General features: G+C 42.4%; 1 protein-coding gene across 1 annotated transcript; it reads right to left on the bottom strand.

Annotated features, from left to right (window-relative positions):
• Window positions 1–24: 24 nt before the first annotated feature.
• LOC115132072 (serine/threonine-protein kinase 35-like) lies at window positions 25–17,138 on the bottom strand. The gene is made up of 3 exons (XM_029664301.2): window positions 16,406–17,138; window positions 11,491–12,289; window positions 25–3,396 (listed from the first exon to the last, which is right to left on the bottom strand). Exons 1-2 carry the CDS (start codon window positions 16,947–16,949, stop codon window positions 11,553–11,555), a joined length of 1,281 nt encoding a protein of 426 aa, XP_029520161.1. The 5' UTR covers window positions 16,950–17,138; the 3' UTR covers window positions 25–3,396; window positions 11,491–11,552.
• Window positions 17,139–21,225: the final 4,087 nt, after the last annotated feature.

Genomic DNA, 21,225 nt, shown 5'->3' with positions numbered 1-21,225 from the left:
TTGGTCCAAATAAAAAAACAAGACTTCTTTTTTTATAATTTATTTCAAGAGAAACTGAAGTTGTCAAACATTTACAGCAACAACAAAAAATATGCTTTACTAAAACATCTAAATGGCTCAAGTTAGCTTCTTAAACAAAATAGGTTCATAATTTACATGATACGTACTGTATACACACTTTGACATAGGTGCTGAAAGTAGTAGTTCAGGAGAACAGAACACCAGGAATGGTTTGGTTCCTTGTACAGTGAAAGAAAGTTGCATAGAGTGGGTTGGTTTTTAAGCATAATCATTACGGTAGCTGTATGACTAGTGCTCCCCTTAAACCATGGCAATACACATGTAACCTACACGCAAAGTCTTCACTACTCCCAACAAGATACGACATCATGTATGAACAATAGGTGGTGGAAAGAACTTCAGTTCCCTTATCATATACAGTATATTTCAACGTAAAACATGAACGTAGAGTAGTCATGCAACAGTAGGTGTTGCCATGACGTTAAAGCGAGTGCTCACTTACTTGTTAACACCGAAAGAGGTCAGAGGTTACAAGAGGTTTTCCAGGTAACAAACTGGTCTCTTAAGTAAAGCTGAGTGTCACTGGGTGTACAGTTTAACATTAAAATAGAGGTATCTGAGAAAGAGGTGTGTTAATTTTTATTTTTTTACAGATAATCTCAGAAGTTATCTAAAAAGGCAAAGTTATCTGGAGAGAAGCTTGAAGGTAAAGTATTCAAAATCTCAAACGGCGATCAGAGTAGCTAACGGTAGCGAAAAAATAATCTAAAAGCATTTTAGAGGAGTTTGACCAGTGAGGTTGGTTGAGGTTAAAGAAAAACTGACTCAGGTCTAAACCTATCACAGTTAAAGAAATGGCCCTCTAAAAACGCAAATTAAAACAGGTCTAGAACTAAACCAGTTTAAAAGAAATCTAGTGAGACGGTCTAGTGAAAGACAACGGTCAGAGAAGGAGACTGAGGTAGGACTAGACTATCAAACACAGATCTGAGTGTTTGTCAATAGCCGTTAACGTTAACGAAAGAAGAAAAAAACTGGAAACTAGACTAATAAAAAAAAGGAAAGAATGAGTTGCCTTGACACAAGATACGGTCCCGACTGAATCCTGGAAACACGTCTATGAATCAATAGTCAACTACCGTGCTCACTTAAAATAAAAGCGAATAGATAACACAGAGAACATTCCCAATTTGCTGTGGTTCAACTGTTTGTTGGTTGGTGCTTGCTGAAGTCCACATTCTGCAATCCAGGATTAGCGTTTTGGAAAGATCCAGACTGTCAACCATTACGTGAACGGGTATAGTCTCTCGGACTTACTAAAATACTAGGAAGAGTCATTACAAGTCAGAAACATTGCAAAAAGACACTTCACAATCTAGATTTTAGACTCTTAAGTGGTAGTGTTTGAAAAACGACGACGATGACTATGCATTTTTGTGTGTGTACAATAGTATCTGTCCATTCAACTGTTATTCCCACACACATCTCGTTTATAGTGAAGTGACACGACTAAAAACGGCTCTATGGTGAGCGAGGAAAAGGTGATTTTTTAAAAACCACTTTTTTTTTAGTCGTGGTGCTAATTGGGGGAACTATTCCAATGCCAAACAATCGACATCCTAAGCTGAAGACCCTCCAACAGATATTCAAAAGCCATTCAATTACAAAGATCAGACGTTGTTGATCACAACTGTCCTTTTGATCCCATTCCATAGCATTATTTACATGATGTTATCAGCTAATTTTATGGTTACAATAGTCAAAGAAGTAAATGAGAGTTTAAAAGGAATTTCAAAGCGCTCAAAGTTGCCTGCTTTGCCCTTAATTTGCACTAGGCTTAAAGTGAGTCTAAAATCCCCTTTGGTGAGGGTCCTGAATCTTCATACACAAACCTCACATTGAAACCATAACATGCTCACAGTAGCCAACAGCCACATTTCATTATTCATTTCTGTATAAAAAAAAAAGACACTGTCAATGTCAACTTAATAGTGAGTGACATACAATAATGTAAGACTTTTCATCGTAGTTACTAGCTAATCAGTCAATTTTTCGGTCTGAAATTAACATGATTCCGTTTCATACAAAATTTTTGGGATATATAACATAATCAATTTATATTTAGCCCAATATTAAAATTGTGACATCAGTGTCCACAACTCTGGTACAATTTGGTTTACGCAATAGGTAATTCCCCTAAAACCATTTTATGATCTTATATAGGGAGATGGCACAGTTTGGCTTCAAATGCACGACATAACAATATTATCATATTATATAGGCCTGCTACCAAGGGAAAATGATATACTGCATGTAAAAAAAGAAACCATCAAACTACTTAGGAATCAAATTGGTTACCCCTCCATTCGATGAAAGTCTAATAAGGCACAAGGGTGTAGAGGGAGGGGAACAGGGTTGTTGATGATGCTGCTTGGTTGATACTAGTGCAATGTGTCCACATTGAGGACAGGGGACATGGGGCGCTGTGTACTGAACTACCCAATATAACCCACCTTTATAAATTGTCTATAAATAAAGTTGTATTGAACTGAATTCACATTTCCAATTCACAGTATACAAGTCCCTTCTTCTACATCATTATCGTCGGTGGTTTTAGGAATACTTAAAAAAAAAAAAAACTCTGGTATAGAGGGTACACAGTGCAACCTGTTATCCTCTCCGGTATATACGTGAACGATTATCCATCCATACTAGCCTATGTGGCCCCATCCAACACACGTCAACATCGGAGAAGAAGGAAGAAACAGTACATGTCCGGACCAATTCAAATAAAAAAACAACATTGAGAAAAATGTATTTTGAAGACCAGCTCATCAAATAACAAATCATTATTACTCCTTGTGGCCATTAAGATATACTTTATTAGTCCCTACAGGATGGACATTTTATCTAACCCCCCGGATACACACACATCCACACATTAGGTTGGAGAGGTAGGTGGCACCTGCTGGCTCACTCCCTCCATATTTTTTGCCCTCTTCAGCAGTGGGATTCGAACCGGCAACCCTCCAGCTGCTGGCCTGCTTCTCCAACCTCAAGGCTACTGCCACCTCCATTCCAAACCAGGTGTGCCAAGGAACACTTTGTGTTCTGGCATACTTGACCGTCGTCCATTGGTGAATGTCTTTGGGCTTTTAAAAAATAAAAGGTGCGGTGGGGGAAGGGGAGAGGACCTGACTTCTCACATGACTTATTGCATAGCTTTCCCGATAAAGGTGTCCTGATTTTAGAAACGCTGACCGCAAACCCTCCATTCTTTCACATTTGGGAGCAATTGTAGAGGTTTCACAGTTCAGAGTCCCTTTTTACACCTCTGTACAGATGTGGAATCCCACCTTCAGTTTGTATACCAATCTGTGGAGAAAGAGAGAGAACCAGATGATTGAATGTTCGTCAATATGAAATACAGGCCCACAGGTTATCATAATTCTTTAGGCAGTGCTAATAGTGTACTGTGGAACTCCAGTGCATTCACTGATCTGTGCATACAAAATGTATAGCCTATAGAAATATTCCATTATGCAAGGCCATTCAGATGTGTGAGATTGGTGGGATTTAGACCCTGATTGGTTGACAAGTCCGAGATTTCCGATAGTGTCATGGTATAAATACCATGACAACCACTCCAAAAAACAAACAAACACTGAAACTGTTGATGACGTAACCCAGATCCTTTAGTTTTCACTTTAATCTCAATGATGCACACTATTAAGTAGTGAAGTACGTGCCATGGATAGGTTGCATAACTCATACCACATGGTATGTGCACAAGTGGGCCAGCTGGACTGATGCATAAAAATAACCCACTTGACATGAAAAAGACAAACTGCTCGAATGTCATTTTTTTTTAAATGACACTGATAATTATATTGATATATTGATGATTTTTACAAGTTTAAAAAATAGCTTCTTTACAGTGGTCTCCACTGAGGCTGTAAAAAGTCTGCACAACCCCATGAATCTCCCCCTTATGCAGCAACTACTGCAGCACTTGTGTTCCATGAGCAAAAGGGCCCCTTTCCTTCACTAACTGCTTGCAGCACTCTCAGCTGCTGTAAGGGCCCTGCAGCAGCTGACACTGTCAGGCTAAAAGCCAACCATTATGGATTGCTCTTAAGCCCAGGGGGGAATCGATCGATGGTGGTAGCAGACTTCACCTCCCATTCATGTGCAGGCTTGTTGAGGAGGAAGACTGTGCCAGGGTCACAAGCAAAATACAATGCGTTCAAATTTTTTGCAACGGAAAAATGGAAATGAGCGGTTCTTATTGGAAGAGTCCATGTAGTCCCTTCCTGTTGGTCTGTTAGTGCCTAATGAACACAACCCAGCTAAAGATCCTGTCAAGACTCGTGGGAGGTGGGAGACACCTATTCTGAGCAGAGGGCCATTTAAAAAGTCTGCTGAAACACAACTTTCACCCATGCCACTAGCATGCAGAGCAATTTCTCAAGCAAGACTTTTGCTAGGACTGTCAATGGTTTGAACTGGGGGAGGGGAAAACTGAACATTTGCTGTTGGCAAAGAGGTTTGGAACTCTATTTTTGATCTATTAACTAATTTACCGCATGGTGCTGTCACCATGGAAGGCCAAAACTGTGTAATGATCATGCCGTTTAATCAGCTTCTTGATATGCCTCACTTGTCAGGTGGATGGATTTTCTTGGCAAAGGAGAAATGCACCTTAACAGGGATGTAAACACATTTTTGCACAAAATTGGAGAGAAATAAGCTTTTTGTGTTTTTGGAATATTTCAGGGATCATTTCAGCTCATGCAACCAACAGTTTAAATGTTGCGTTTATATATAAAACACAGGGAAATCACGTTTTTGACTGCACTGGGTCTTTAAGCTCCTCTTTAGATCTCCAATGTGCCACCCTCTTATACTCAACTAACTATAATCATTTCTGCTCCTGCGTTTTAAAAAGGACTGAAAAGCCTCAGTCCGCCCACCACTGCCAGGCAAGTTCTGTAACAGTGAGTGTGAGTGAGTGCAAGCAATTAAAACTAGCAGAGGAGTCTGGTCCTCACCCAAACTCGAAACCAGTTATAACATTCTTTGTACGACCACAACAGCACCAGCGAAAACCATTAAAAGCGCTTAGGGAAAAGAAAGCAAGAGAGAGAAACTGACAAACTTATGCAACGCAACTTACGCAATGCCCAAGCTCACACCGAGGTTGGCTGTGCCTGCCTGTTTGTTTTCAGGTTTGGGAGGAATTCACCGTTCCAGCCTCAGGTAATTCACCCATCTTGAAGTGATTAGATATCAACGGGGGTTGAGTATTTGTGGGATAGTGGTGATTCATGGTTTCGGTCAGGGTTGGCAAACGTGTGTGGATCTTTGAGACACTCAGTGAAGCTAATCAGTGAGACTTAAAAAATCTGAGTTCATCACAAAAAATATCCCTGAGAGCAAAAGCTCCTAACTACTTTTTTTGCAACAACACCAGCTGATCACGCACGTCTTATCAATAAATGAGAGTTTAAAAAGGCTCCAGCCAGAAGACCAAAACTGAGGCTCAGCAGAACAATGCTCAAAGACGCACTGTATAGCCTACTCCAGAGTGTGCCTGACAAAAGAAAGTGATTGAAACCAAAACACAGCACAGATAGGGTCGACTCACAACTGTACATGCCAATGCAGAACCCCAGCACTGCCAGTCAGTAACCCAGGCAGTGGAAGGCAGGGTGAAACGAGACCGAGGGGTGCATACAGCAAAACAAAGTTCAAAACACCCCGGTTACATAACTAGGCAAAAACGCTCTCGTTCTTGGACACCCGCCCTCCACTCCCCCCAAAAATCATATATAAAAAGTGACCCCCTGTTGGCATTTCTCAATCAACTCAAATATTGTGTTTAGCTTTCACTGACTTCAGTCCCCCCCCCAACCGGTTTCCATGACAACAAACCTCTATACATATGGTGAGACACACCCACAGAACACATTGAGTACATAATGTACCATACAGCCAAATCACTGTCTAAACGACACCATTTCCATATAGACTGATAGTAGATGGAGAGAGAGAGAGAGACTTCCAAGTTTGAACATGCGTTCTTCTGCTCACCTAAAGTGTACCGTGTGCCCTAGGATAGGGTTGAACTAGACCCAGTTTGGAACCTATACGCTGTACATAGAAAGACTTGCGTAAGGCACCACAGTCAATATTCCCTGTTGATGTTACTCATGTGCAGGGCACTCGAAATCTCAATAAAAAAAAGATGGCCAACAAAACACAGATGCTCAAAATAAAAACAGAACCTCAGTTTAAGTAAAGGCGGGGGAAAAGCTAAAGCGCATTGGCCTGGTTTATCTGGGTAGAGGCACACAGATACACAGGCTGGCAGGCAGAGGACAAAATGTTCCAAACGTGAGCCTCAGTAAACCCTTGCATAGAAGGAGCTAACAGTAACCATAGACCGCTCTGAGAGTGCGCAAGTGTGTGTGTGTGTGTGTGTGTGTGAGAGAGACGTTGGACAACAACAACAGCGATGGAGGATGCCCACGGCAGTGGTTGTGGTACTGGACAGAGAAGATGTCACTTTCAGTTCAGCCTGATCCTTGAACACTGAAAGGATTTGTATTTAACACAGGTTTAAAACCTCACCACCTCACTGTAAGCCCCCGATAACCCCCTCAACCTACCATATTCACCCCCTCCACCCGCTCTGTGTTCTCAAGATCTAATCCCCCCCCCGTGTGACAGATGATGGATTCTCCCATCAGACAGGGTACCAGGGGTGGGTTACATAACAGGCATAACAGCTAAAATGAGGCCACTCCACACCGGTCGAGAGGCACGCAACACTACGCAGCTGGGCGATGTGACCTAAAAATCATCTTGATTCTTTTCAAATTTATAGGTGGAGATATATATATATATATATATATACATATACATACATGTGAGAGAGAGAGAGATTCTTTTTTAAATGTTCTCTAAGTAAGCTTTGTTGTACAATTAACTTTCAAATACACTGCATTTCAAACAGTCAGCAAAAATCTAATGAATTCAGGGCTTGTGAAGTTATACCTAGGCTAAATATAAGCATTCCACAACCATAATACCCACCAATAATTGAATTATTTTATCAAAATAGTTTTACCAGCTTTTTTGCAATATTCACTGATATTGCTTTCAAGTCAGTCTATGAAAATGCCCTTTTTGTTCAAATTTAACCAGAACAGCTAGTATATCGGTCTTTGGCTAAAATGCTTCTAACAGTAAGTGGTACCGCACAACAATCAATATTCATTGATACTTCTGTTTTAGTAGTCTGCTCTGCGTGCAGTTTGAGGAGTTGAAACATAAAAAGAGGAGCAATAGAAAGGTTAACTTCTATATTACAGTAAAATAAAGTCAATGTCTTTCGGTGTCCATATGATTCTGTTGGGCCAAATCAGTCAGGAAGACGTGATCGCTCATCTTTGATGTGGTGAGTGGCCGGGGGGAGGGGTTTGCTGTATGTGTGGACATGAGAAGGTGAACAGTAACAGCAGGAGTGAAGCTGATGAGACCAAAAAGACAGCCCGAGAACAAACATTTCTACAAAACCTTGATTTTTGCGCCCGGCCCTACTTCACAGTTAACTCACTGTCACTCATGGCACACTGGGCAGCTGGGAGGGGAGTGGCGAGGGGGAAAAAAGGTGAACAGCAGTCTAAAGCATTGGGGATTGGTCGGAGTGCCCCAAAAACTCTGACCATCTGGGTTCAAGTTCAGAGCGTCAGATTGGAACTTCAGATATCTAAACTGTCCAGTCCTCAATCTCATCTACAAGAGATTAGGGTTATTAGAAGGATCCTTAGAGATTGAGCACAATCTAACACATTCAACCAATTCCATTAAAATGTGAGCTAACGTAGCGTGAGGCTACTGTCTTAATCCACAGAGGTTTTGATTTGACACGTTTTTGACGGGATTCTTGACAAGATTGCCCCATTCCTCTGAGCTGTCTGCTGCATGAAGTCTCAGTTGTATCCCATGCAACCAAGCAGAGCGCTGCATTCCCGTGGGCCCCGACAGAGATCATTGCGGCGCGATCAGCGTTTTTCATGCTGCGGGCGGGAGAAGGTGGTCAGACAGACAACTTTTTAAGTCCAGCATATTTTCTAAAAGGTTGTCTTTCTGTTGTTTCTATTGTATTAAAAGCACCTCTGTCGCACTATTCATAAAGGCTAATTCTCGCTATCTGCATTGATCCTGCTTTGTACTAACTCTTCTGACTCATCACATACGCTGCTGCTACTGCTCATCATCTATCCTGTTGCCTAGTCACATTACTCCTACCCATACAGAGCCTTCAGAAAGTATTCATACCCCTTAACTTATTCCAGATTTTGTTGTGTTAAACCCACTGTGCCGAAGACGTGGATGTCGATTAAGGCAGCCACCTGCACCTCTCTGAATCAGAGAGGTTGTGTTAAATGCGGAAGACACATTTCAGTTGAATACATTCCTTGGCTGAGATGGGAGAACCTGCCAGAATGACAACAGTCTCTAAAGCACTTCACCAATCTGGGATTTATGGGAGAGTGGCCCGACAGAAGCCACTCCTGAGAAAAAGGCTAATGATAGCACGCTTGGAGTTTGCAAAAAGGCACATGAAAAGACAGGCAAAATATTCTATGGTCTCATGAGAAAATGTTAACTCTTTAGCCTGAATGCAAAGTGCTATGTCTGGAGAAAACCAGAGGAGAACCTCGTTCATACAGGACAATGACCCCAAGCACAGACAAAACAACACCGTAATAGCTTCAGAACAAGAATGTGAAAGTCCTTGAGTGGCCCAGACATGAATCACATTGAACATATGTGGAAAGACTTGAAGATTGCTGTTCACTGCCGCTCCCCATCTAACTTAAGAGCTTGAGAAAATCTGCAAGGAAGAAAATCCCCAGATCCATATGTGCAAAGCAGATAGAGACGTAACCAAAGACAACTCAAAGCCGCAAAGGTGCTTCTACAAAGTATTTCAATAAATTTGCAGAGAATTCTAAAAACATGTTTTCACTTTGTCATTATGGGTTATTGTGTATAGATGGGTGACTTAAAATATATTTAACCCATTTTGAATTTAGTCTGTAACAACATTTGGAATAAGTCAAGGGGCATGAATACTTTCTTAAGGGACTGTGTACATATCTATCTTTACTCATTGTGCATTTAATCCTTATGTTATTATCTTTCTATTATATTTCAATGTTTATCTCAGCATTGTTGGGAAGGACCAGTAAGTAAACATTTCACTGTTAATCTACACCGGTTGTTTACGAAGCATGTGACAAAAAAATTGGATATGATGGGCTCCAACATCGACTAAATATTAATAACATTTATTTTACTCCCACTCCTAAACGTATGCAAAACATAGCTCAAGTCAAGTGTCTGATCTCCTATTCCATTTCGCCCCAACTCTGCTCTCTTCCAAACTATATGTCTAGCCTGTTGGCTGAAATAGCCCAATAATGGGCACTACTGATAGCCAAAAATAAGACGTCCCATGTGAGAATCTCTGGTATTTTTGATCTTGCCTATATGGTGTTAAATTCCTGGGACAGGGGCTGCCAAGCAAGCTGCGTCACATACGCCTAAAATAACATTTTCAGGACTAGCTCTTGTGGGATGAACAAAATCAGTCCCCCACAGACTTAATTAAATCAGCTCATGAAGAATGGAGCCTGTGGCCTACCCAGTGTCTGACAGTTACTCTTTAAGGGTTTATCAGATCAAAAATGTGTACGCCTAGCACAACAGCAGTGTTGTAGAATATTGGACGATTGTTTTGCAGCTGAGAACTGTGGGGAGGTCCGTGTTCGGGATTATTATCCACCGCGGATGGTGGTCTCAGAGCCTTGTAGCTATGTCACAATGGGAACCCGGACTATTGTGTCTCAGCGTCTGTGGACTATGATTTACACTTTTTGTTCCGTGCTGCATTTCACCCTGGCAATGAGTGTGCCGAAACCTGGGTTCAAAGTACTGGTTTTCTTTCAAATACTTTGAGTGCGCGCAGATCAAGTATTCAAAAGAAACGGGTGTCTTACAGCCAACCACAGAGGCACTGGGAGTAGTCTACTTAGTCTCTCCGAAAAACAAGGTGAGGACATCCACGGCCCAAAGACTAACATGGCACAATGTCCTTAGACGCCCTGAAAGTCCAAATGGCTAAGACAACTGGAATTAAGCAGCCTGCCAAGAAATTCCAATAAATCATGATCAAATGTGATGTGAGTGTACCTGAGAGGTAAGCAAAGGGCATCTGTTACTCAACTCAGCCCAAGAAGAATAGGGCTTGTTTACAGAGCACTGATACCATCTCCCATACTCACGCAGAGGAGGAGCAGCAGGAAGTGGAGGGCTGGGCCAGGTTTGGCTTTGGAAAGCGGACGAGCCCGGCTGATCTGCTCATCTACAGGCAAACATAGTGTTAAACTAAAGGCCCCTGAGGGGATGATCTGTCAGAGCAGGAGAGCGTTATGAAAGAACGGAAAATGGGCCAGAGAGAGGGAGGGAGCGATGCAGTTTGGAATGGCACTGGCAACCGTACAGGGTACACTTTGCCCCTCAGGGCAGGTAGCATGGTTTTGATTAAAGCCAGAGAGAAAGAAGAAATAGAAAAAATAAAAAGGGGGGGGGGGGGGAGCAGTCAGATGAATAAGCAGAAAAACGAGTGAGTCGTAAGAGACTGAGCGAGGGATCTCTGGCATGCAGAATTGCTTGTCTGGACTCAGGACCAGCATGTTTGTATTTGAAATAGCAGTCAGTGCGTCAAGGCATTACCAGCAAACCAGTTCTCTTGTGTTGCGGCACAGAGTGCGACTGAACAGAGAGGGGAGGCCAAAGCCTCTGCTAAATCAAGAACAGTTAATCTCAGATTAAAGTCAATGTGGCAGTGAGGAGAATAGCTTTCACTGATTTACATGGGTATTAATACAAGGCTCCCGAGTGGTGCAGCGGTCTAAGGCACTGCATCTCAGTGCTAGAGGCGTCACTACAGACCCTGGTTAGATTCCAGGCTGTCTCACAACGGGCCGTGATTGGGAGTCCCATAGGGCGGCGCAGAATTGGCCCAGCGTCGTTAGGGTTTGGCCGTCATTGTAAATAACATTGTAAATTTGTTCTTAACTGACTTGCCTAGTTAAATAAAAGTTCAATAAAAATAAAATAAATAAAAAAAGAACTGACCCCCTAGGAATGCAAAGGAATGCGATTCTTGAAAGTTAAATGGAGGCAGACCAAATACATGAGTGACATACTAACAAATCAGGAGGGCACTGACAGGGCTGCTAAACAGCTGACTGATATAGGATCAATTGACAGTGAAATAGGAGCAACTGCTATTAGGTCACATGTAATAAGGGTCAACTCTTCAGTGAAGCTATATGAGTGAGTGAGCAGGTGAAATGTATGTGTGTCTATGTGAGAAGGAAGATAACCTACCTGGTAAAAGAGCAGTCCCTTCTCTGACAGACCAGGGGTTGGAAAGGGGAACGGGAACGGTGTCACGCAGCACGCGTGACTTGGTCCACCCGCTCCTCCAGCTGGAAGGCGTCGGGCCGGTCCTGGGGGTTGACCGCCAGCATGTCCTGCAGCAGCTTCTTCACCCCCTCCGACATGGTGCTGCGTGTCTTCTGCGGGATATGCAGGACCATCTTGGGGTTCCCCAGCAGCGCCTCACCCACTGGCACGATCTCGCTGCCCTGCCGCACATAGGTGCCCAGCAGCTCGCGCTTCGACTCAGCGTCAATGAAGGTGATCCGCTCCAGCATGGCCCAGATGATAATGCCCAGGGCGAAGATGTCCGCCTTGGCCGTGTAATGGCCCTCCCACACCTCGGGCGCCATGAAGAAGTCCGAGCCGCAAGTCGACGACAGCCAGAACTTGTTCACGTTCTTGTTGTTGCTGCCGCCCCCGCCACCAGCTGTGGGTTGCTCTTCGCCCTCGTTGCCACCGGCGCCAAAGCCAGCGCAGACCTTGCTGAGGCCGAAGTCGGCCACTTTGAGTACAGGAAAGCCTGACTTCTGGGAGATGAGGATGTTGTCGGGCTTGAGGTCGCGGTGCACAATGTTGTTCTTGTGTAGGAAGGCCACGGCGCTGGTCAGCTGACGCATGAAGCTCTTGTTGGTGCGCGGGTCAGGCCGCCGTGACAGGATGTACTGGTTAAGGTCCCCGCCCTCGCAGAACTCCATGACGAACCACAGGTAGCACGGCTCCTCTGGGTAGCCCAGAATCCGCTCACCTGGGGAAAGACAAAACGGCATTAAAGGGTAGCAAAAACACACACACTTGACAGTGAGAGGCCTCATACACTAGGCTTAATTTATTGTAGCTCAGCAATATTGTGGAGGCCTCGGATACCCGCTTACACCCGCTCACTCCCCTATGCCTTGAGATGACTCTTGGATGAAGTAAAAAGAACAGTGTGCGACTCAGCGTTTTGAGCATACAACAAAGACTGAAGGGAACACAAAGCCAATCTGGTGGCAAGCACCATGGTGCTTTTAATCACTAACATTTGTGACAATATTTGTGACAATATGGGATTTCAAGTGTGCCATGACAAAAACTTGGAAAAACAACAATTCATGTAGGCTAATGAATGGGACTCTAACATGCTGACCAGACCACTTGAGTTAGCATGCGAGCGCTGAAAAATAAACGTACACATACATGTTATTCAATCATTTCACCCAAACTGCTCACGCACGTTAACGTGCGCATGCGTAGCCAGTCGCTAAAATAGAACTAGGTTCTATTTTTGACGCGCTGCAAGTCCCGCCGCCTCATTGGTTTTTAGGATCATATACCCACGTGGGTGACTGAAAGATGAACTGAGGTCCACATTCCAGTGCAGTTGGTGGTGGTAATGCACCTTAAAGTTGGTTGCCAACCTACATATAAAGTCCGAAAAAGAAGCATGAAGGATGAGAAATTACTAGAAACTAACTAGGTTTACCCTTTTATCTGTGGATTAATTGTCAGAGTAGAGGACCTCGTGCATTTCAGGTAAAATAACAACCTAATGTTTATATCCCAGGACAAATTAGCAAGCAACAGCAAGCTAAATTGCCATGAATGTTTCATGCATTTCGACCTGTCCCCAAATTAATATAGTTGGTTCAGAGTTTGTTTTGATATTTCAACCTGCGTGTCCTGATCACATCTGGTGTGGATGGACAAACTCAACATGTGTGCGATGGCGCGACCCCGGTCAGCATGTAATGGTCTATGGTTTCATTCTGGTCCCCATCAACCAGTAGACTAACATTCTCAATGGGCGGCAAATAATAAATGTACTTTTAGCATTATCCCCAACTTGCAACGCGTCCTACATGTTCATGCAACTGTGGAGGAGAGAAATGCTTGAACCAAAACAAACAATGTCTCGCTAATTTGATCCAGATCTGAGGGAAATGACAGAGTGCTCAAGTAACGTATGGTACGAAACGGATGCTTCCGATGCTGAGTCATAGGTCAGTCTTTTTATGCTGGCTCGTTAGAAGTTAAATCAGGTTAGGTCGGTTTTAAACATCAAAGCGGGTTTAGCAAGGGTAGGCTGCCATCGTCGTGAGCGGCTTTCCGCTTTGAAAACACTAACTGCGCCCCGCCCCCTTCCACATCATGTGCAACGATCTCTATTATAATACATGGGACTTGTTGCTTAGGCCTAAATAAACTGTCGGGCACTATCTACACACATTAAGATAGGGCTGTGTGCAACAGTGCAATCAGCAATGCACTGATCTTGGCTAGGGTATCTGGGACTGTGTCCAAAGACTACAACTCAATGCAAACACAGGTAATCTGTCTGTGCCCTACAATGTTCGGGCTTAGTCAGCATATTTGAGAGCCGAGGAGGGTGAGTTGAACGAATACAAGCTATAGGACTACAAATCCCTTCAGACAGTTGAGGCCAAGTCCCTCTAGTGTCAGCAACATGATGGGGTTGCACCTGGGATTTAAATGGGTATGTAAACAGTATCCCAATAACCCCCTTTATCCTATTTGTTTTTCATCCCTGCACTGCCTTCAACAATGTCACACCCCCAGTGGGACAAGGGCAGAGATAAGTTGGAAGAAAAAAAACAATAGGCACAACTACCTGTCTCATGAATTGTTTTAAACTACAATGTCAACCATTGTTTTGGTATTGGCTAACGCATTAATTGACTTGCTGATATTGGTAAGGTCCGAATAGGCAACATCTTTGCTCATGCAGCTTCTGAGTTCTGAAAACCTATGGGGAAATTTAAATAAAACTTGTTTCAAAATGTAGTATTTCAGTTTATAAAATGCAGGGAGTAACCTAATTGTGCAAGATACAATACAACAACTAGCTTACAATACAACAACTAGCTTACTTTATCAACTCAGACAGAAACTTGTTCCAAGATGGGATCAAGTTGATATTTTCCTGCCGGACAAGCCCTGAGCAACACAATGCAGCTTTGTGAGATGGCATTGCAGACAACACTACAGTGCCGTATCCATGTAGCCTAGCCTACATATAAGAGAGTGCTGAAGTGTGTTACCTGAGCACATATTGACCAACAAGCTTTCATAAATATGATGATCATCCTATGTTCATTAGACTTCAGAACACTATCCTCTCATATCTGTGCAGAAAGTGGGTTAACCTGACCAATATTGATGATAATGTTTTAAAAAATGCCAAAACATTTCTATTGACTTTACACTATTTAGCCCAGAGAAGCTCCTTCTGTCTTTAAAATGATGGCTATTGGCTAAAAATAAGTCTAGATTAATATTTAATTTGTTGACAAGTGTAATGGCCCGAATGGTGACACTTACATAAGGGCATTTCCATGTAAAAGGACCCATGAGCACCAACATGTGAAGTTTATAGGAGCATGTAAAATAAAAGCTAATAGTCACATATATATTTTATTTTATTTATTTAATTAAGGCATATATACATTTTTCAACCATTTTCCATCCTAAAAATTAGGAATACACAAAGGTTCTGATTTCTGGTCAAACAGATAGAAAAGGGGTCTTAGATAACATCTACCAGAAAAAGACTTAAGGTAATATAAATAACACACAATAATCTTGATGTAAAGAACCCTGCCAACTATGACCTACACATATTTAGTTTTGATAAATTATTTGCCTTCTGTACGTTCAGAAAACATTGCCTTGTGCTTTGTAATTTTTAAGATATTTTCTCATTTCTCTCCCTCATGAGGAGGATCATGAAATTTCACAGAAGGTAGACCTACCTACCAATTAGTTACAGTATTTTTACCGATATCATGTTTGTTTTAATAATTAAGTTATAAAAACTCATAATTCTGTTACCAAACTTAGCATCTGCACAGTTCTTTCAGTAAATGTGTTTTTGTAAAATGTTCAGTGGAAATAGTTCAAATGTGTCCTTGTCTAGAGAGTTGTATAGATTGATGAACTTTGAAATCAATGGTTTTTGTTTTGCAACATTTTGAAGTAAAAAAAAGTCAGCCTAATTTAGTTACCGTGGAATTGCCCATTGACAACTATAAAAAGGGCAGCAAAGGCAGTAAGTACAGGGGCTAAAATCTCTCAACTTTAAGCCTAGAGATTAAAAACAAGATTCAGAAGTATATTTTTCTCAAATTATAAAAATGTATACTCCTATTTAATATACATTTTACATTTAGGTTATATAAACTTGATTAGGAAAAAATATTATTAAATGCACTCCACTTAATTGTAAGAAAAATTAGGAAATAGCATAGGTTAATATCATAAATTGCATGAAATATTGATTGCTTAATTAAAAAATGTATGCAAATTTGCAACCAGGAGAAGTTTAACTGATGGCCAACTAGAACACTGTGTTCTCTCAAGTGCTGGAAATAGCAAACTGCCTATACAACAGTATGGCAGCATGAACCTATAGGTGGGACAATATTTTTTTTACTAAAAACAAATGTATGACACTGAGCAACGTACAATTTATTACGAAATCAATAATGATGGATAATCTATTCTAGATGTTTACATACTGCCATGCCATCTAACAAGTATCCTAATAGAAACAATAGGTAACGTGTTACACAATGTTTTCAACACTTTTGGTTTATTTCCCTTATCCACCTCGTTTTTTTTATATGCTGATCAACACTTTTGCAAAATTAGCCTACTTTTTGCAAACAATGGGTAAAACACTGAGCTAGCAGCTAGCTTGCTAATGAAACCATTGTTTTGATTGGCCTGTTCTGTATTGATCACAGATATAACTAGCAAGCTATTTATCAATTCAATCGAGTTATTGTCATTAAAAGGGTTACAAGACAACCAAACAGGCAGTGGATTTCGTCAACGTAAACATGAACTAGCTAACGTTAGTTACCTTTTAGTGAAGTCTCCACCAACCGCAGGTATTGTTTGGACCTTTTATTTCCATGACTCATTTTCTGGGCCATGCCATTCCTTTGTAGCACACATTCCTCAAGCTGCACCACATTCTCGTGTTTCGTCTCCAGGCTTGCCAAGGCCCAGAATTCGGCCAGAGCGAGTTCCACATTTTCGGGAGCGTTGCACTGCAGTTTTTTAACCGCTACCCTTGCCCCAGTCCTCAGAGCAATTGCCTCGAACACTACCCCATAGCTGCCCCTTCCCACCTCCCGCAACAGATTGTATCGTGGTGCCATTACTATAGCATGCTCCAGGTTCTCGTTCTTGGAAAAGTTCATAGAGAAACAGTCCTCCTCCATAGGGACATCGATGTCTTCATTGTTGTTCCCCACCACCAGCGCCCTCAAGACTTTGACCACCTCTTGTTTCACCTCCCGTTTCGTCTTCATTGTGGCGTTCTGTGCTTCAACCAGCCTTTTGAAAGCCCGCAGACTTCTTGGGGTTCTTATCTTTCGCCTTCTCGCGTTGCATATATCCATGACTTCTTTTTAGTTGAAAACAAGTGTTTAGGAAAAATATGTGTATCTTTCATTACTTGAGTCAAAACGAATGATCAAACCTGTGACGTTTAATTGTAGATTAAACGTCAGATAGCCCTCTCTACTTATATGATGCCGCTCTTTGAACAAATTTGATTAATAAACAACTGTACAGCCCCCAATGTACAAAAAGGGAGAGGAGGGAGTGGCTTGCTCCGAATTCTTCTTCTATGATATCATGGCGGTCGGCAAACAATAGTTTAAGTGCATGCCGCCACTTACTGTGCTGGAATGTATGATCAATCATGATCAGCCCAATTCTGTACTACCATGAAAATACAATTCTAAACCAAATAAATCACTAACTTCCACCACACCCTGCTGCTTTACACAACAAGAGTCAATTGATAACCTTACCAATAAAAGCAATCAACTTTATTCATTATCAAAGTGTCTTTTGACATCGCACATTCATGAGCACAATATTTCTGAACAGGCCTCGAAACCCTGCCAGGACCATCAGAAGCACCAGACCCGACTGTAGGTCCACTTATTACAGGTACATCCATGTAAGCTCCATCAGTCCGCACTGTAGTTCTACCAATCTGTTTTACAGCCTCTGCATACGATACACCATGACTGATCCTATATCTCTGAGCCTCTCTAGACTCTCCCTGTACCTGGCATCCACCAAATGGTGCATTGTGTTCTCCCCCAGAATTACAGCACTTAACCTTCACATTGCTTCCACATTCACCGTAATCATGAGCCCCTCCACACATCTTTTCTTTCCTTTACACTGAGCAGCTACATGTCCTATTCTTTGGCATTTAAAACACTGCAGTGCATATGGGACAAATTCTCTAACATTCAAACTAAGGAATCATATCTGTGCTTTTCCCGGCAAGACTTTCTCAAACCTCAGCATCACTGATAAGCTTTCACTTCTTTGACCCTCTTTAATCTGTGGACAAATATATTCCAATCAAATAAAATGTTATTGGTCACATACACATGGTTAGCAGATGTTATTGCGAGTGTAGCGAAATGCTTGTGCTTCTAGTTCTGACAGTGCAGTAATATCTAACAGTATGTAGCAATTCCACAAAACTACCTAATACATACAAAAGCTCCCTCTGCTGTTTCCTGAAGTCCTCAGTCATCTCCTTTGTTTTGTTGATGTTGAGTGAGAGGTTTTTTTCCTGACACGACACTCCGAGTGCCCTCACCTCCTCCCTGTAGGCTGTCTCATTGTTGTTTGTAATCAAGCCTACAACTGTTGTGTTGTCTGCAAACTTGATGATTGAGTTGGAGGCGTGCATGGCCACACGGTCATGGGTGAACAGGGATTACAGCAGGGGGCTGAGCACGCACCCCTGTCGGGCCCCAGTGTTAAGGATCAGCGAAGTGGAGATGTTGTTTCCTACCTTCACCACCTGGGGGCGGCCCATCAGGAAGTCCAGGACCCAATTGCACAGGGTGTGGTTGAGACCCAGGGCCTCAAGCATATTGATGAGTTTGGAGGGTACTATGGTGTTGAATGCTGAGCTGTAGTCAATGAACAGCATTCTTACATAGGTATTCCTCTTGTCCAGATGGGATAGGGCAGTGTTGTAGTGTGATGGCGATTGTATTGTCTGTGGACCTATTGGGGCGGTATGCAAATTGAAGTGGGTCTAGGGTGGCAGGTAAGGTGGAGGTGATATGATCCTTGAATAGTCTCTCAAAGCACTTCATGATGACAGAAGTGAATGCTACGGGGCTTTAGTCATTTAGTTCAGTTACCTTGGCTTTCTTGGGAACAGAAACAATGGTGGCCATCTTGATGCATGTGGGGACAGCAGACTGGGATAGGTATAGATTGACTATGTCCGTAAACACACCAGCCAGCTGGTCTGCGTATGCTCTGAGGACATGGCTAGGGATGTCGTCTGGGCCGGCAGCCTTGCGAGGGTTAACACATTTAAATGTTTTACTCAAGTCGGCCACGGAGAAGGAGAGCCCACTGCCTTTGGTAGTGGTTTACGTCGGTGGCACTGTATTGTTCTCAAAGTGCGCAAAGAAGTTGTTTAATTTGTCTGGAAGCAAGACGTCAATGTCCGCAACTGGGCTAGTTTCCTTTTTGTAATCCATGATTGTCTGTAGACCGTGCCACATACGTCTCGTATTTGCGCCTTTGAATTGCGACTCCACTATGTCTCTATACTGACACTTTGCTTGTTTGATTGCCTTGTGGAGGGAATAACTACACTGTTTGTTTTCAGCCATATTCCCAGTTGCCTTACCATGATTAAATGCGGTGGAATGTGTTTTCAGTTTTGCGCGAATGCTGCCATCTATCCAGGGTTTCTGGTTAGGGTAGGTTTTAATAGTCACAGTGGACTTCCTTATAAACTCACTCACAGAATCAGCGTATAAATCGATATTATTCTGAGGCTGCCCGGAACATTTCCCAGTCTGTGTAATCAAAACAATCTTGAAGGGTGGATTACGATTGGTCAGACCAGCATTGAATAGTTCTTGTCACGGGTACATCCTGTTTGAGTTTCTGCCTATAAGACGGGAGGAGCAAATTGGAATTGTGGTCAGATTTGCAGAAGGGAGGGCGGGGGAGGGACTTTTATGCATCGCGGAAGTTAGAGTAGCAGTGATCCAGTGTATTGCCCGCACGAGTGCTACAATCAATATGCTGATAGAATTTAGGTCAACTTGTTCTCAAATTTGCTTTGTTAAAATCCAGAGATACAATAAATGCAGCCTTGGGATATATGGTTTCCAGTTTGCATAGAGTCCAGTGAAGTTCCTTGAGGGCTGTCGTGGTATCGGCTTGAGGGGGGATATACACGGCTATGACAATAACCGATGATAATTATCTTGGGAGATAATATATTCGGCAATTGATTGTGAGGAATTATATATAGGTCAGGTGAACAAAAGGATTTAAGTTCCTGTATGTTGTTACGATTACACCATGAGTCGTTAATCATGAAGCAGTGATGACTCCCCTCAATCTAGCATAAGCACCAGAGACATGGCTATTAATCCCTTTCCCATTAAGCTTTTACATTTTCAAAATATGATCTCTCTTCTTCCTGTCTTTCAACTAACGACCATTCCGGCCCTTGACCCTTATCCTCCATACCATCAGAACAGGCACCCATATTGTTCATATTCCAGCACAGCTGTTGTTTCACCAACTTTTTTGTCCACACTACTTGCCACCATTTCCCATTAACCTCAACGTAATCAAACAACTCTCACTCAAACAATCAGTCTCATTCGTTTCTAGTCGCACTGCCCTGCGCATCAGAACCCTGACACACGTTTGCCCTTGCTCCATCTCACGGAAAAAGCAGGGCCATGTTCAATTGCCAAATGTTCTCGAACTTTACAGATAGAAATGCCATGCATAGAACGAATGTGATTCTTTATTCTACATGTCAGTGAGGGATGTTTGTCCTACATAGGGTATTTCCATCTGATACTTCTAAAATGTTCAAATCAAATCACCTGCACCACATTGAGTATGTTATAATTCTCCACTGTTACTTAACTTTTAAACGTAAACAATGATCATGCCCATTATATCAAAATGTGTTATGTAATATAAACCAAATAAAAAATCCCAGAAACGTAGGAAAAATATTGTAATATTGTTCATAACCAAGTGGGAAGGTGGTAGCCTAGCCCTCCAACTGGTAATTACTAGTGGGAAACTTGTGTCATCCCTGACAAAGGCACCATGCACATTTGGGGGTACGTGCCATCTCAGATGTTTTTCTTCTATTTTTTCCTCTGTAATATTACTAGCCACTTAGCAATATTATGATGTTCGCTTCAGCTAGCCTAGATAGGTTCCCAATCTCCCAACATCATAACTACAGTAGCTACCAAGAAGCCATTTCCTGCTATCAATCAAGTTAAAGTGTAATGAACACAATGGGAGACAGAGAGCTGGTTTCAAGTGCAGGGCGCAGAAGGTGTTTATTTGTAAAGGACCACACAAGGAGGCAGGTATCTGGGTCCAGGGGCAGGCAGATGGTCATACACAGGGGTTCCAAAAAGGCAACAGTACGGGCAGGGAAAAGGCTAGTAACATTGTCCGGGAGATCAGGCAATAGTTTGATAACTGGAAATCCGAAATCCGGCTAAAGTAGAGGCAGGGAATAGGCAAAAGGCGTAGTTAGTAAGGCAGGCCAAAACTATCATACACGGGAACATTAAATCACGGGAGGATTAAATCACAGGAGTATTAAATCATGGGGAAACACAGCTC

This window comes from Oncorhynchus nerka, linkage group LG7 (genome assembly GCF_034236695.1).
Source record: "Oncorhynchus nerka isolate Pitt River linkage group LG7, Oner_Uvic_2.0, whole genome shotgun sequence".
Lineage (NCBI taxonomy): Eukaryota > Metazoa > Chordata > Actinopteri > Salmoniformes > Salmonidae > Oncorhynchus > Oncorhynchus nerka.
Note: the sequence above shows the minus strand (reverse complement) of the source record. Positions and strands in the feature narration are given on the sequence as shown.